Source organism: Apium graveolens, chromosome 4 (genome assembly GCF_009905375.1).
Source record: "Apium graveolens cultivar Ventura chromosome 4, ASM990537v1, whole genome shotgun sequence".
NCBI classification, from domain to species: Eukaryota; Viridiplantae; Streptophyta; class Magnoliopsida; order Apiales; family Apiaceae; genus Apium; species Apium graveolens.
This window is the reverse complement of record NC_133650.1, coordinates 240,038,504-240,055,786: the sequence shown is the minus strand read 5'-3', so window position 1 is coordinate 240,055,786 and position 17,283 is coordinate 240,038,504. Positions and strand designations below refer to the sequence as shown.

General features: G+C 36.4%; 3 protein-coding genes across 5 annotated transcripts; 2 read left to right on the top strand and 1 right to left on the bottom strand.

Annotated features, from left to right (window-relative positions):
- The first annotated feature begins 443 nt into the window (after window positions 1–443).
- Window positions 444–3,373, top strand: LOC141720728 (uncharacterized). Of its 2 annotated transcripts, none has more exons than XM_074523323.1 (2): window positions 444–722; window positions 1,716–3,373. In XM_074523323.1, exons 1-2 carry the CDS (start codon window positions 627–629, stop codon window positions 3,096–3,098), a joined length of 1,479 nt encoding a protein of 492 aa, XP_074379424.1. In that variant the 5' UTR covers window positions 444–626; the 3' UTR covers window positions 3,099–3,373. The 2 variants fall into 2 exon arrangements, with proteins under 2 accessions (XP_074379424.1, XP_074379425.1); XM_074523324.1 differs by having other exon boundaries at window positions 444–726.
- Window positions 3,374–6,246: 2,873 nt separating this feature from the next.
- LOC141717072 (gibberellin 20-oxidase-like protein) lies at window positions 6,247–7,849 on the top strand. The gene is made up of 2 exons (XM_074519189.1): window positions 6,247–6,671; window positions 6,946–7,849. The coding sequence occupies exons 1-2, from the start codon at window positions 6,310–6,312 to the stop codon at window positions 7,541–7,543; spliced, it is 960 nt and encodes a 319-aa protein (XP_074375290.1). The 5' UTR covers window positions 6,247–6,309; the 3' UTR covers window positions 7,544–7,849.
- Window positions 7,850–9,219: 1,370 nt separating this feature from the next.
- Window positions 9,220–16,482, bottom strand: LOC141720727 (putative prolyl 4-hydroxylase 12). Of its 2 annotated transcripts, XM_074523322.1 has the most exons (7): window positions 16,084–16,482; window positions 12,313–12,432; window positions 11,722–11,779; window positions 11,530–11,571; window positions 10,260–10,317; window positions 9,982–10,154; window positions 9,220–9,911 (listed from the first exon to the last, which is right to left on the bottom strand). In XM_074523322.1, the coding sequence occupies exons 1-7, from the start codon at window positions 16,128–16,130 to the stop codon at window positions 9,627–9,629; spliced, it is 783 nt and encodes a 260-aa protein (XP_074379423.1). In that variant the 5' UTR covers window positions 16,131–16,482; the 3' UTR covers window positions 9,220–9,626. The 2 variants fall into 2 exon arrangements, with proteins under 2 accessions (XP_074379423.1, XP_074379422.1); XM_074523321.1 differs by lacking the exons at window positions 9,220–9,911; window positions 9,982–10,154; window positions 10,260–10,317; ... (1 more) ...; window positions 11,722–11,779; window positions 12,313–12,432 and adding an exon at window positions 12,778–15,940 and having other exon boundaries at window positions 16,084–16,480.
- Window positions 16,483–17,283: the final 801 nt, after the last annotated feature.

Sequence of the window (17,283 nt, the reverse complement as noted above, 5' to 3'; positions counted from 1 at the left end):
GTTTAGGGAAATATTTGTCATCCCGATCTTTAATTCGACCTTCACTTGCTCCGATTTTTTTTAAACAAATACTCATTTATAAGTTATATTTGTCAAAATAAATAAATAAATCGCCTTTTAAAAAAGTAAAATGTTGTCATTAGTGAAACTGTACAGAAATATAATTTCCTTCAACTGAAAATAATACAAATTCTTTGAAATTGAACGTATTGAAAGGACTAGCACTGAAATTTCCTACAAAGTTAATCAAAGGACATTATCGCTCGAATCATTCAATTATTAGTTCGTTTTTGGGGTCATTACTGGTTTAACTAAAAAAATTTAAGCCACAATAAATGAAGTGCATGCATTATTAAGGCAAAAAGCCTTAAAGTAATCCCGTTTGGCCTTATTATTGAACATAATTACAAAATAACACACACAAAGTAAGTAATGTAGTAATGATATCATTCATTCCTTTCCTGTTGGACTTTCACATTTATAAAACTCTGTCTCTTCTCTCTGTTTTTTCATCCTCATTTCTACTCTACATTCCGGCCTAATTTTCGGTTACTTGAATTGCCCGACGTCTATATTAAGTTTATACGAAAGAACGGAGTCTTCTCTTTTGTCTGTTTAGATTGGATATGAGTAATTTATCGAATAACAGTTTCGAAACTGTGAATGCTGCAGCTACTGCTATTGTTAATTCTCAAACTCGAGTTCAGCCATCCAGTGCTCGGGTACGTACGTCCCGAATATCTATACTATTTTATTAAAGTCGAAATATTGCATGTCAGATACTTGGTTATGCATTCCTTATTTATCATATATTTTTGTAATAGAGGTATTTTATTAATATGTGATCATTTGTTTTGGAATTTATGCGATCTTTTGTGTTAGATTTATGTTAGTTTGATATGAATATAAGGAGTCTTGATCCTCTGTCCCCTCGCGTGATTACATATTTAGATTTTTTTGGGAAGATGTGTGTTTTTTGTAGTGAGGAAAATTATGTGGTCTACTGACTACATGAAATCAAGAAGCTAACTGCAACTTATATGTGAAGCAAAAAGTAGTGTGAAAAAAAAGGCAACTAAAAAGTCTATTACATGAACAGTCTATTGATTTAATCTTGTTTTTTTAGCTGTTTCTTAATACGAAGTAGATGTTATCCCTCATTGCACAAGTTGGTTGTCATTTAAGGTTTACCCTTTGAATGTCAAGGATTCTCTTAATTGATGTGCAAAGCTTGTATCACTGGAGAATGTATAATTTTTAGCTCACCTGTTTTACGCGTTAAAAGGTATGTGTTTGAATGTCTCTAGAACAAGTTCATGCATTGCCGTCGGTTTTGGACTAGTACTCTACTAGACAACAAGCAAACTGATGTCGTATTTCCTGTGCTTTATTCCTTGCTTGGCTAATGGCTATTATCGTTGTTGAATATATAAAAAAGAGCTGTAGGTTTTGGTTTTTACGGGAACTAAGATTTATGAGATCTGAGGTATATGAACTATGTATAGAGCATGAGAGGATGGATTTCTGTTTTAGTGAAACACTTAGTTCTGTCATTTAGGATCTTTTCCTTGTTAGTGGTCAGTCCAAAGGTTTTTTGACTGTGTGAGTGTGACTAACATTATTTCTTCAAATCAGTTGTGTTATGTAAATTGTAATAATGCTTTGATATGAAAGTATTAAACAATAAATCTAATAACTGTTTATTTTGAACTCAGAAGAGGAGGTGGGGAGGTTGCTGGAGTCTGTACTGGTGTTTTGGATCTCCGAAACACAGCAAAAGAATTGGTCATGCCACACTTGTTCCTGAACCAACAGAGGCTGCAACACAAGTCCTTTTTACTGAAACTTTAAACAACTCATCCACTATAGTATTTCCTTTTGTTGCTCCTCCTTCTTCCCCTGCTTCTTTTTTCCAGTCAGAGCCTTCCTCTGGCATGCATTCACCTACCAAGTTACTCTCTCTTGCATCTCTCTCTGTCAATGCCTACTCCCCAGATGGTACCGCCTCCATTTTTACCATCGGACCCTATGCTTATGAAACTCAATTAGTTTCACCGCCTGTATTCTCAACTTACACCACTGAGCCCTCAACTGCTTCTTTCACTCCACCTCCTGAATCTGCACAGTTGACAACACCTTCATCACCTGAAGTTCCTTTTGCTCAGCTTTTGGCTTCATCTCTAGCTCGAACTCAAAGAAATACAGGGCCAGATCAAAAGTTTCCATCATCGCAGTATGATTTCCAGCCTTTTCGGTTGTACCCAGGAAGTCCAGGAGGCTACATTATATCGCCAGGCTCAACAATTCCGAATTCTGGCACATCTTCACCTTTTCCTGCTAAGCAACCTATCGTTAAGTTCCGTGTGGAGGAAATTTCCAAATTTCTAGGATATGAATACTTCTCCTCTCAGAAGTGGGGTTCAAGACTAGGTTCTGGAACTCTGACACCGAGTGGTTTGGGTTCAAGGTTGGAATCTGGCTCTTTGACGCCCTATGGTTGTGTTTCAAGGTTAGGCTCTGGTGCTTCAACTCCAAACGGACTGGGTTTAGCGCTAGGTTCTGGTTCTCTGACACCAACTATTGGAGAGCCATTACTAAAAGTTACACCTGTTGAGTCCCAAATTTCTGAATTGGGAACACTTGCCAGCTCGGACAAGATACCCGAGGACGAGGAAGTAGTTTTTGATCACAGAGTCTCATTTGAGTTGCCAACTGAATATGTTTCAGCATGTTTGAAACATGACTGTCTTCTTGAAATGGTACCAGAATGTCCAGAAAAGGCGACGAATGAAAGAGCTATACTAAGCAATAATAAACCAGAGAAAGCCAACAAGTGCTGTGATTGCAAAGGTTGCACTGAGCCTGTCTTGCCCGAAAAAACTGAACGGGATGAACAGGAGCAGCAGTATGAATGTGTGCATCAAACTCACTCACTCAGATATAGCAAAGAATTCATCTTTGACAACACAAAGGGAGATGCCTCAGACAAACCTACTCTTGGCGTTGAGTGGTGGAGCAGCGAGAAAGTTTTAGGAAAGAACTTGGTACCGAGAACCAGCTGGACCTTTTTTCCAATGCTGCAGCCAGAGGCCAGCTAGTACCAAACATACAGAGCCTGCTTGTTTTCACCTACAGTGTATGTAGGCTTGTAATTCAAAGATTTGAAAACATGCAATCATTATAAACCAGATGTGATGAAATTTTAGAGGTAGTAGTAACCCTTGAACTATGGAACAGATATAGGTGGAGATTGCATCACCCGTGTTTGCAATGACAGAGAAACCTCTGAATTATGGGGCATGTGAATTTGTTTACGTGTACCAGACGGAAAAAAATGAACTTCTTTTGTACAATCTATAGATCTTTTACCTTACTGGTTGTGTTTTGGGCTGTCGCCAACCTAAATGCCATCGGGTTAAACCTGCTGGAAGAATTACGGTGGAGGATTCACTTGACTGACATAAGCTTTTCAAAAAAGAAAAAAAAAATGTTTGAGAATATTTTAAACTAGTACACTTGAAATCATAAATGTTGAGCTTGAATACAAAAATAGTAAATGTAAACAAATCATGTTTAAACCCAATAACCAGAAGTCTGAATCGGGCAATGCCTCCCCGGATGGGTTCAGACTGGTGTATGGTTGCGGAAAGTGAAAGTCAGAGCTGTGCTCTTCAGTTTGGCACATGTTCAAGGACACTAGCAAGTCAGAGTTTTGGAAGAGTCGCAACAGATATGAAATGCAACCAAAGCTTGATCCTAACGTAGGAGCCAACATTTGAAGTCGTGAGCAGCACAGGTATAGGATTTGTCCCGATGATAAGAATAACAGTGTTATGTGTCTGTATTCTGTCAATAGTTCCCAACAAATTGCTTTAACAGTGTAATGTAGAAAAAGGCACCTAAACTGGACAGGAAAAAACATCCGAACACAAACGAGAAGTACTGCTCAACCACATTGCATTACTCAGCAGTGATTGGTTAGAGGGTCTTGTTGTCTATTTATTATTTACAGAGTTTTTGGTGGTTAAATGCACCAAGTGACTCTTATTAAGGATTTTCTTATTTCACCCAAAATGGCAAACACAGTACAATTTTGTGCGAATTGGTTTCGAATGCTGCAGTTAAGGTTTGAAGTAATATGATAAGATTACCGATATTTATAACAATATAAGTGTACGGCTAACTAGTCTTTGAGAGGTTCGTTGATAGGATACAATTTCGTTGTGAAGTTGATTTTTAAGCTCTTACACTAATTTTGTTTGTCTCGGGAACTTTAGCTTAAAATCAGAGATAAGCATTGTTCCCCAAATGCTTATCAAAAATTACAGTAAATTTTCATTAACTCATATTCCCTATCATCAGGATACATGTAAACATAGGGGATAGGCTGTTGTGCAGGACATGTTTGCTTTATGTTATAAAACATGTAGTTCATCTTCATTTGATTCCAGAGCTTGGTCTGCAAGAATCAGATTGTTCTACCGAATACGACAAAATCAGTTGCTTAACAGACCAGACCTAGTTCACAGAAACTATATATGAAGAAGACCCAAATATACAAGTACATTTTTTTTTAATTTTGTCAATGTAACTGAAGTTTGGTTTGGTTTTCAGAGTATGCAACAAGCTCTAGACTTTGAATTTTTTTGGCACGGTTCTATCTAATGCAGTTTTTTCTTTGGTTCGGCTTATGCGAGCAGCAAATGCAAGGAGTATAAACAATCGTACATGTGAGTTTTACCGAGTTGTGGCAAAGAGTGAAGCTTCATTCCAGCGACTTTGAGCAATTTCTGTATTTTCTTTAAGAGACAATGTTTTAAGTCCCCAGCAGTATGGATCACATTATTAGCATCTGTAATATTTAAGTTCCTACTGTGTTTTCCATGTTCTGGCAGCATCAATGTTATTTAGTTTACTGTTCTGCTAGCTTGCATCCTTTAACTGATAACTACTAAAATTATTCCTTTGAGCAAACCATGGGCATATATATTCCCAATTTGACTTTAGTGTTTGAATACTGGATTCCTACCTTTTGGAAGGAGGGCATCAGATTAAAGTATCTCACCACTTGATAACTGATCATACTCAACTAGATGTATATATTATTTCTTGCCCCAATTTCTTGTGGGCTACCTACTCAATCACCTTCCTCGTAACCATGTGAATATGCGATGATTGCACACTTGTAACTCTCACCATGCTTTCTTGTTTGAATGTGTGTGCACAGGGTCAAGTTTGCTAAAATATCGTACCATGTACACAAGACTCCGGTATTAACTCAGGGCGGAAGTTCAAATTCATGAAATCTGAAGTAGAAATTCGGACCAAGTAGGTCCAATTATGTTATTTCTCAGGTTCAAGTCTGTATATATATACAGATTATTAAAGCTTGTTCATCTAAAATATATTCTACTTAAAGCTGTTAACTCTGTAATATGATAAGACCAGTCAAACAGCTTAAACTGAAGTCTAGGATCAAGAGCCAATGCATAACAGAATTTGACAAAGTTGAGATTGCCAGCATACCTCCGGCATTCCTGCCTTCTGCTACCCATCTCATGCCATATCTAACCCCTCCTTCTTCATTGACCTTCACATAAAAATACAAAACACTAAATAATACTATCAAGGGTGGCTAAACTCTAGGGTCAAACATGTATGTTCATGCTTTGTTTATACTATATGCTTCTACTTGCAACTCTGAAACCTGTCCAAGAACTTTGCTATGTTAATATTATACTGCCATCTCAGATATTAAATAATTGCCTACTTGAAAATAGGTTTTTCTATAAATTTTACTCCATCCATTTCCAAATACTACTAGTTTACATTGAGATGAGAATATATACAACTAAATTTCAAATGAGTTCAACCTTGAAATAGTAAATGTAAGAGTAGTTTAGGAATACTATTCACAAATTTGTGTTGAAACAAGAAAACAACGAATTTTATGTGACGAATTTTATTTTTAGAAGCGACTATTATGTGGAAATGGAGGGAGCGATTAATATATTTGTATGCCGTCATATACCTATTTCTACAGGACCGAGTTACTTGGTTTCACATCTAGTTTGTCCTTTTCAATAATCCTTATGTGGCTTTTGTTGAAATTATTTAAACCTCTTGTTGTATCAACCAGCTCTTCAATAATTAATCATTGTTAAGAAATGAGTAGTTTATAAATATTTGTAGTGTGCATACAGTTATATGTTTATGTCAATATGCATAGTGGCTTTGTATCTAAGCACCTATATAATAGACTCCTGCACAACTGAACAAACTACCTCAGTTATCATATATTCCTAGATAATGATGTCTAAATCTGAGAATGCCATTGAGCTCCCTATATTTGACATGTCACAACCCTTGTCTCCATCTTCTTTATCTTCCCTCTTTTTATCTTGCAAAGAGTGGGGATTCTTTCACATAATCAACCATGGAGTCCCCAAAGATCTTTACAAGACAATATGTTCCCTGTCCAGAAACCACATTTTCAATCTCCCTGCAGAGGTGAAACTTAAAGCTGGCCCGTCAACAGCAGTAAATACTTACACACCTCATTTCATCGCATCCCCTTTCTTTGAGAGTCTCCGTGTGTCTGGACCTGACTTCTTCAACTCTGCCCAAACTTCCACCGAGGCACTCCTAAACCAGCCTAACTCCGAATTCTGGTAAGAGGCGATAATCTATCATAATAATAATTGGTCCGAGGGTCACATTAGGCAACTTTCTAATGTATAATAATTTAAAGGGTTATGCTTGTTATTTAAGCACAATTTATGTTTAGCCTTATACTCTGATCATGTAGTTACCTCAGCTCATCCTCAGGGTATATTCATCTATCATATGAAAAAATATATATTATGAATTTACAATAATTCAAATTGAGCATTTGAGTTTACTTAAGTTAGTTGTTGTGTTATTTATGTTTTTCTATTTTGGCAGTGAGATACTAAAAGAGTATGGGAGCAACATGACAAGACTATCAAGAAGCATTATTGACATTATACTGATGTGCATGGGGGATGATTTTGAAGAAAAATTCAAATCTGAATTTGATAATTGTCATGGCTATTTGAGGATAATTAACTATTCACCGTATCAAGGGGTTGCTGAGAAGGAAGTTGAAGGGCTTGGCATGCACACTGACATGAGCTGTGTAACCGTCGTATACCAGGATGAAATTGGCGGGCTTCAAGTTAAGTCCAAAGAAGGAGACTGGATGGACATAAATCCTTGTGAAGAAACTCTGGTTGTAAACATTGGAGACTTGATGCAAGCCTGGAGTAATGGAAAGCTAAGGTCATCAGAGCACAGAGTTGTTCTGACGCAACCAGTGAACCGATTTTCCATGGCTTTCTTTTGGTGTTTTGAGGATGAGAAGGAAATATCTGCACCTAATGAAGTAGTGGGTAAAGGGAATTTGAGGGCATACAAGCCATTTGTTTGTGCAGATTATTTGAGATTTCGACAGAGCAGTGAGAAGGGTAAATTTGAAAAAGTTGGTTTCACTGTAAAAGGTTTTGCTGGATTAGAAGGGTGAAATTTAGTTTATTACTCTTACTTTTATTGTATGTAATAATATCTTGATTCTTTTAAGTTTAATTTCTTCTTTACGTCTTCTTTAAGTCAATCTGGGGGTGCTAAGATGGTATTGGGGTATTCCCTACTTCTTATTGGTGTCTTGAAGACTAATTTGCAGTCTTTTATATGCAAATTATTGTTAGATATGTTGTTATTTGCAAATTGTTGTGTAATTTGTAGTTTTTCGTTATTTGCAAATTGTTGTGTATTTTTCCATTAGATTATTTACAAATTGTTGTGTACTTGAACATTATATTATTTGCAAATTGTAGTGTACTTTTACATTTTGTAATGTTGTTACTTGCAAATTGTTGGGTTCTAATGTAGAGTTGTGAATATGTTATTCCTGGTGTATAATGGTTCATTTGTATAATGCTCTTTATCAAATGACAACTTGTTAAGGTGGACAAATTGTTGAGTCCCATCCCATGCATGAATGGTGCACATATCAATGAATACAAGTATACATATAATACAAAGGAAATATGAAATGCTTTATTAAATAATAGCTGGTATTGTCTCAAGATATGTGTTTTCTTTTCCTATGTTTGTGAACATCTCTATTAATAGACTTATAGAAGGAAGGAACTAGCTTGGTAGACCTCATTCTCATTTACTTGCAACTGAAGCATCAGCAGTCATTTAAAGTGATCCATAGATTCATAAATAACACAACAACTAGAATTACCACCAGGGGCTTGGCCTTCTTCCCCAGCCCTCAGTGGTATCCATCCCTCTTTCTCTGGTGGAAGGTCGACTTTCAATCACCCGCCCTTCACAAAACTAAATCAAATTGCAATAATGCGTACAAATATCAAAAAACAAACATGAAAGGAGTAGTGTTATACAGAAAACAGAGTGCTGCTAAGAGGGCCAATGCCAAAGACTATTGTGATTATGCTTGTCCACCAAGCTTCTATATAATACTATTACTACTACTATAGTACTCATTAAGGAATTGAAACAACTTAAATATTGATCAGGGTAGTTTATCCAACCTTGCAGGTCTCGAGGACCTTGAGAAGTCTAAGAAAAAGCTGTATTACAACTCAATTTGCCTGGCAGTCTGGATAACTTTGCACAACATTAAGTGCTTCACACCGCCATTAGCTCTTGTGGGTCAAAGCTATAGTATATTATGATTGAAGTGGTTAAGCCATGAACATCAAAGTCTAGCCACCCCAAAATCCAGAATTAAAATGTACAATAATGCACACACTGAAAATGCACAGGGGGTGAGCTACATATATAAGCAGAAATGCAGAGATAGAGCTACTTTGGCATTGTTGCTACTTGTTCCAAACCTACTGGGATACAAGTGCGTTGTGAAGAAGTGTGGAAGAAAAGGTTGGCAATGTGGAAAATAAAAGTTTAAAGTTGGAGGTCAGAAAAAAAAAACCATGAACTTAAGGTTTATCAAATGGAGTTAAATATTAAAAAATTTCTCATCTAAAAATTTGTAATAGTTATTTTCATGTGAAATCAGTTTTCTGTAAAGATTCTACTCAAAGCAACCTTTCTCCATAGAGCAGTCATAGTCGTAGAATTACAAAAAGCTGCACTGGAATTGCCTTTTTGGGGTTCGGAAATCACTGTTAGACAGGCTCATAGTTTCGATATTGCACAAAATGGTAACAACATTTTTTTATTTAATTGAAGAAAAACACTAAATTTCATAATCAGAGTTAGAAAATGATGTATATTTATTATGATCTAGAATAAAAATTACATATTCCAAAAATGACAGGAGGCCACCCATCACAAACAAAGACTACTACCTACAATTTTCTAAGTACTTTATTTTTTGAGGTAAATTTCCCGAACAGATGATCAGCTATTATTCACACTTCACAGTAAGAAAACGGGAAATCCTATGTCAGGAACACCATATTATGAGTGAGCAATGCTCTTAAGCTTAACTGAGAAAAAATAATGAAAAGCTTAATCCCTCAGCATGCATTGCAACTCTTCTTACACGTACCATAGTAATCAGGAGAGCCGATCATGAAAATTGGGTTTCTTTCACACTCCCCAATTACAGCCTACTTCGGACAGCTATCATCTTCATCACTGCAGTCACTATTGTCTACTTGTGATTGGACCTTCACACTGGTGATGGCTTTTATGTAGAAGAACTTGGTAGCACACCACATTTCACCTTCAAGAACAGGGCATCTAGCATGAGAACTAGTCCTGTCAGGTGATGCATCAAGGTGGAGATTAAAGAAAAGAATTGCGTTTCCTTTTGTAGGTCCCATGGTATTACTGCTTTTAGCACAATCGGACCAAATCATGTTCCTCGCATGAGAACTTTCTGAATGTGAATCCTGAAAAAAGAGATTTTTTCAAATCCGGGCATGAGCAATAACGACATATCATAGGCAGCTGCATTCTTACCTCTGATTCAGGAAAGAGGATCTGACCGCCATGACTGACATTCGAGAGATACAATATAACTGTTGCCATAATAGGTTCACTAAGCAGAAGCTTAGATTGATTACCAAAAAAGTCATATTTTTGTTTGTTATCTTCAGGCCCAAAATTCATTATACTTAAAGGCTTGCTGTTCTCTAGACCACAAAAAGCAATAAACAATAACATTAGAAACCATGTAAGTAATTGAACACAAAACAAAACCAGTTTGGAAAGTAAAAGGAGAACAATGAAGGTAGCACCTCTAGGAAGAAAAGTCCAAGCCGAAATCCTCTCTTCAATCCTTGTGATGATCTCATCCTGGAACCATATAATGTTTAATAAATTGGCAAGTCCAATTTTGAACAGTGACGAACTATAACAAATCGAATAACCTACTGTCCAAGAACCAAGTATATTTCATCGACTTAAAAGTGAGATTGGATAATACTCTATTAATGTCTTTATCACAAAACTTTAGCTTGTTAAATGATGGACTAAGTACACAAATATCTTAATGAGATGTAGAGAAAGGTTTAGAGAGTACTTGTGATTTAAGAGGGACTTATCTGTATTTTTTCTTTCACATTTTAGGTAGGGTCTCCGTACAAAGGAGAATTTCAAATTTAAGCATATAGGGGGGGGATTCAGGCAACTTCTCTATCTTTCCTACCAATCCTTTCATAGCTTATTTGCTTCACCGTTGCTAATTATAGAATATTTGCATGTTATAATGTGTTAACTGTGTAGCGGTGGTTTAATGATTGATTAATAGTGCATGGCACCCTTAACTGAGAGTAATAGGCTGGCTTGTTCATAACTGACAAAACAAGTTCAATCTCTTGGGTATTCTTGACACTCTTTCGGAATCACTTAACAGTATAAAGATGTCAGAATGTGGTTGAGCAGTCTCCCTCAATGGCGATAAGTGTGCTTCTTTACTGTATAAATGTGTCTACCTCTGTTCATTGTTCTCAACAATCTCTTTTAACTGCCAGCATTACTTTTAGTCAAACATGCAGCAGGTGAGAGAGATAGCTAAACGTATTTGGTGCATTGACAGAATCTCGTAATGCCATAAGAGCAAGTATTGACTGGCCAACTAGGATGTGATATAAAAAAGTGTACTGGTGGTAAGCCACCCTGCTGAGGTTGAGACCAAAATGGCTATGCAGTTATGTGATAACCTTGATATTTCACATAATCGTTTCAAATTTCAACACTACACAACTTATGTCTTGCATACTTTTCTTTTTCTGAATAGTTCACTTGAGTGAGTCTGTGAAAATATGGATACACAAAAATAAATGACGTACCTTATATCAAAACCCAAAAATTCAGCTAAAAGAAAAAAAAGAAGAAGATTGTATAGGGTATGGAACAAAAAATCCAAGTAATGCAGTATAAAATCCACAAACTATGATGCAGTTGGTTTATAGAACATACATTTAATTCAACAGACTAGAGGAAAAGAAATCATTTATGTGTTTTAGCCTATTAGGGGATTTCTAAATATTTGGGAGCTTTACTTACCTTCCCCAAACTATCAATCCTGGTGAAATATTTTCCATGCCCCTAAACAAAGAAAAGATTTCATGGATCGGTCACATATAATTCACAGAAGCCCAACAAATTACTTTGGAAACACTTTTAACAAAATTGAATACAATTTATAGTGATTAATATAAGGATGAAGAGATTGTAAAGGAGAAAAATGTCCTGTACCAGTGAAATTATATGATCACCCTCCTCATCTGATAAAAAGCCTTTATGTAGAAAGACCCTTGACAAGCAAAGAATATCAATGGCATATCAAAAAATTGTGTTAAAGAATGTAAAAGCTTTTTTTTCTTTTACTTGGGTTTTTAAGTACATGCACAACAATGCCCATAAAGATTAACCACGTAGATCGATATAGGACAGGTAAAACACGGGTAAACACCTATCTACGCAAAGAGTCGGCGAGAAACACACAATAAATCCTCATATTTAATCCAAATGTTTCAACTCTAACTCTATCCCATAATAAAAAAGATTATTCTCGAAAGCCGAGTAATTTCCTAAAAACTAAATACTTATTTATATGTCCTAGCATTTTTGATTTAAAGAAACAAATCCTTTTTTTTATTTTACTACTCCAAACTAGAATGTTCCTAACTAGATAATATGATTATAATTATAAACATATTTTTTATGTAAATAATATAGACACAATTAAAACCTAATTTAATTGTTTTACGCTCCGCGTTTAAGATGCAATAATAGTGAACAGCATCATCTACCAGTGAAAGTAAAACGTTCATGATAGTACCTGACCTTGGTCGCCAAGAGAGTTCTGCAGCTTGTGATGGATTAAGTTTGTTTGATTGAATTGGATGGCCTAGCTGTATAACAGTATCATGGTTCACCTCCTTGCTTCTTAATTCCTTTCTACTACTGAACTCAAAAATATAGAATGTGTAAATCAGCAGCAGACTACCGCTTTAAGACATCATCTCATCTTAACTAGTGACAGATAACAACTACTGGGAACTTCAACAATAGACCTGAATTGTTATTACCTGACTGTTAATAAAAAAATTTAAAACAGGTTACAGATCTAAAAAACTGTTAGGAACTGTAAGTTACAACTAAATTGAATGTATTTTTTGTGTTTTTTTGTGTGATTAATATGCTAGATAGAGGATAGAAGAGTAGAAGAAGCAGAGAATTAGAGATAGAAATCAGAGATTGAGATATATTGTAAGAGGAAGAAACAGTTAAGAGAGAGAGAGTTTCAGAGAGAGAAAGAGAGAGAGAATTGGTGGAAAAGGATTTCCATTTTCTATTATCATATCATACTGCATTCAAATTACAACTGCTTGAGTATTTATACTACAATCCCACTTGGTCTGCTAAATTTCTCAAATACCCTTACCATATTAATACTACTTATACAGACTCTTTTAGTAAGGCTATTCTCTTATTTCCTAACATCAGCCCCTCCTTGAATTCCAACCATGTCCTCATGATTAACTTCATCAGCATTGTCTTCCTCTAGCAGCTAATCTGGGCCTTGGTTAGCCTCAAATTTCCTGGACAAAGCATCTGCTACCTTATTGTCTTTATCTTGTCTGTAAAGAATAGTGTAGTTGTATCCCATAAGTTTGCTGATCCATTTTTGTTGCAGCAGATTGCTGACCTTTTGTTCCGTGAGGAATTTCAGTGCTCAGTGATCAGTTTTTATGAAGAAATGCTTGTCCATCAAGTATTAACTCCATTTCTTGACAGCAGTAACCAAAGCCATTAATTCCTTTTCGTAGGCTGACATAGATTGACCCTTAGGTCCTAAAGCTCGACTGAAGAAAGCAATAAGCCTTCCACTCTGAGTTAAGACTGCCCCAATACCAGTGTTGGATGCATCTGTTTCTACAGTAAATTCCTCAGCATAGTTAGGCATCTTTAGCACAGGAGTGCTTACCAAAGCTTGCTTGAGAGCCTCAAAAGCTGATGTGGACTCCTCAGTCCAATGGAAGTTATCTTTCTGCAACAGATTTGTCAAAGGCTTAGCAATGATTCCATAGCCTTTGACAAACTTCCTATAATATCCACTTATCCCTAAAAAACCTCTCAAGGCATTAACAGTTGTAGGCAGAGGCCATGATATTATATCCTCCACTTTCTTTTGATCAACAGTCACACCTGCTTCAGATCTCAAATATCCCAAGTATGCTACCTCCTGTTGCATGAACTCACACTTAGATAATTTGGCAAACAGTTGGTTGTCCCTCATAATTTGAAATACCTCCTTAAGTTGGAACATGTGTTCCTCTTCAGTCTTAGAGTATATAAGTATGTCATCAAAAAAGACTAAAACTGACTTCCTTAGATGTGCAGAGAACACTCTATTCATTAAGCGCTGAAAAGTGGCTGGGGCATTAGTGAGGCCAAAGGGCATCACTGTAAATTCGTAATGCCCCAATGTGTCCTAAAGGCAGTTTTCTCAATGTCTCTCTCTTTCATTCTGACTTGGTGATATCCAGCTCTTAGGTCCAGTTTTGTGAAGAACTTGGCCCCATGCAATTCATCTAATAAGTCTTCAATTAGAGGTATTGGAAACTTGTTCTTGATTGTGAGGGAGTTTAACTTTCGATAGTCAATACAAAACCTCCAAGTCCCATCCTTCTTCTTAACTAATAGTATAGGAGAAGCAAATGGGGAACTGCTGGGCCTAATAACTCCAGTATCCAGCATTTCCAATATGAGCTTTTCTATCTCATTCTTTTGGTCAAAAGAATTTCTGTAAGGTCTGATAGAAAATGGTTGGGACCCTTCTTTAAGATCAATCCCATGCTCTATGTCTCTATGGGAGGTAAGCCAGTTGGAGCCTTAAAGATGTCTTCAAACTGCTGTAGTAGCTTTGCTAGTGCTGCTTGACAAGTTGAAGCAACTGCAGTAGCCTCTGCACCCTTTTCTGTCTCAGGAACCTGATATAGGAGATAGATAAAGCCATTCTCCTGTCTTTGGCAACTCCTTACAAATGCAGCAACACTCATCTCATGCAGTACAGGTTTAAGTCCTTGTTTATTGCCTTCCAAAGTAATGTTCTGCCCTTGATACATGAAAGTGAATTTCAAGTGCTTGTAATCAAAGGTCACTGGTCCCAAAGACCCCAGCCAATCCACCCCGAGGACCAGATCATATCTTCCCATAGGTAGAGCTCTCACAGTGGTCCTGAACTCTTTCTTTCCCATCTTCCAAGAAAAATCAGTACATTGGTATTTACTTGTGAGCTTATTTCCATTGGCTACTAGCACCTGTAGAGGTGTAGTCTCTACCATGTCATACTTTAGCTTAGATGCTGCAGTTTCATCCAAGAAACTGTGAGTGCTTCCATCATCTACTAATATAGATAAAGTGTGTTTTCCCTTCTCACCAGTGAGCACAAGTGTCTGGTTAGTATGATGTCCTTCAATATCATGAACATACACTTCCATAATTAATTCTTCCAAGCTCCTTCGTTCAGTATTGGAGTTAAGCTCATCACTGGATTCCTTTGGCTCTTCCAGTGTTTGGTTAACAGTTTCTTTTTGATTCTCCTCTGAAATCTGCACATTTTCTACTGTAGTTGGCTTTTGTTCCACCTTCAAACTCTGTAGGGTAGCCTCTTTTCCAGTCCTAGAATTCTGGTTGGTTTTAACAGTCTTTCCACTTCCTTTATCAAAGAGCTTTTGATTCCATAAAGCATAATATTTAGCTCTTTTGAAGGCCTGCTCCACAGTGGTAGGTTCTAACAGCCTCATAACTTCCTTGACCTCCTTATGCAAACCTCCCACAAAGCTTTCTACAAAGAACTCTTCAGTCAGAGTTGGCATTTTCCTCTTTAATTGCTCCATAAGTTTCTCAAACTGATCAAAATAGTGCTCTACTGTTGAAGTCTGTTTCAATTGTTTAAAACTGTCATACAACATTTCTTCCTCCAATGCCTCAAACCTAGCTGAGAATTGAGCACAAAATTCTGGCCATGGAATATGTGACTGTCCTGTAGTATACACTTGATACCAGCTCCTTGCCACTCCTTCTAGATGCATACCAGCTATCATACTCCTTTTATGGTCCTCTACCCTGTAGATGTCAAAATATAACTCACAATCCTCTAACCATTCCTTCACCTTACTAGTTCTAGTGAACTTGGGGAAACTGAACTTGAGGTGTTGCAAGGTTTCATCCTCTGACTTCTTATTGGTTGTCCAACCAAAAGGATTCTCAAATGTTTCTTCGTGAGTTTTTGTTTTCTTTGACCTCATGATTTGAAACTGCTGAACCAATAGATCCATTAACTGCTCTAGTTTATGTAATTTCTCTCTATTTTTTTCATTATGCCTGCTAACTTGTTGATGTATCTCTTGCATCAACTCTTCATCAGATCTAACAACTCCACTCTCCTTCATGATTTCCCAATGATCTCACCACAACAACACAATAATTGCAAATAAGATTCTCAACAAACAACAGTCAATTACACTAGATCTAGGCAAACTAAGTGTAAACAACTGTAAAACAACAAAAATTAACAGATCTATTTAGTAGAGACCAGAGATCAAACACCTGGTGTGCAGAAACCCTAACTCCTTCACTATACTTGCGATTTCCATGATCCTTAGCTCGCTCGACTCGGTTTTGATTGCACAACAAGATGGAAGCAGTGGTTGATCGAATTAGGAAGCTCTGATACCAAATCTGTTAGGAACTGTAAGTTGCTAAAATAGAATTCAGAAATTGACAACTAAATTGAATGTGTTTTTTGTGTTTTTTTGTGTGATTAATATGCTAGATAGAGGATAGAAGAGTAGAAGAAGCAGAGAATTAGAGATAGAAATCAGAGATTGAGATAGATTGCAGAGGAAGAAACAGTTTAGAGAGAGAGAGAGTTTTAGAGAGAGAAAGATAGAGAGAGAATTGGTGGAAAAGGATTTCCATTTTATGTTATCATATCATAAACTACATTCAAATTACAACTGCTTGAGTATTTATACTACAGCCCCACTTGGCCTGCTAAATATCTCAAATACCCTTACCATATTAATACTACTTATACAGACTCTTTTAGTAAGCCTATTCTCTTATTTCCTAACAAAAATAGGCCATCGAGAATCATATTTTCTATGTACCATACAAGAATCAAATTGCCTAGCAGTATAAATGTCAACTGGTATTTTGAATGCCTTCCAATATAGCAAAATTGTAACATAATAATAATTCCTGATACCACTTTACAGTTAACTCTAAAACTATTGCCATAACTTCCCCTTTTTATTGTAGACTCATTCAATCCACACAGTACAATTTTTAGTAAAATAATTAGTACCATTGATATTATTTTGAAGGTTTTCATTTAGCATGTGTAAACAAGTTTTCCGTTAAAATTCATTAAAATAACTTCTGATTGCTGAGAGACGACTATTCAATAAATTGGGAATACTAGAATCACTGAGCTTGGTCATATGAGCTAATCAAATTGTGTTCTAAAAATTGGTCTAAACAGATGATTAATCAGTGGCTGGGCACTAGGCAGTGCCTAAATTCATGGATTTCGTCAAAAAAGGACTATTAGTCGTCTGTTTCCGGAAAAATCAGGGACTTTTTTTAGGAAAATAAGAAAAACAGGGTAAACCAAAATTCAACAAAAAAAGAATGAAATACATCAAAATTATCTATCTCATTATCATTGTTCATGCACTTATAGCTTGAAGGTACCTAATCAGCCAGACACACCAGCAACTTATAGTATCCAAATTGGTATATGAA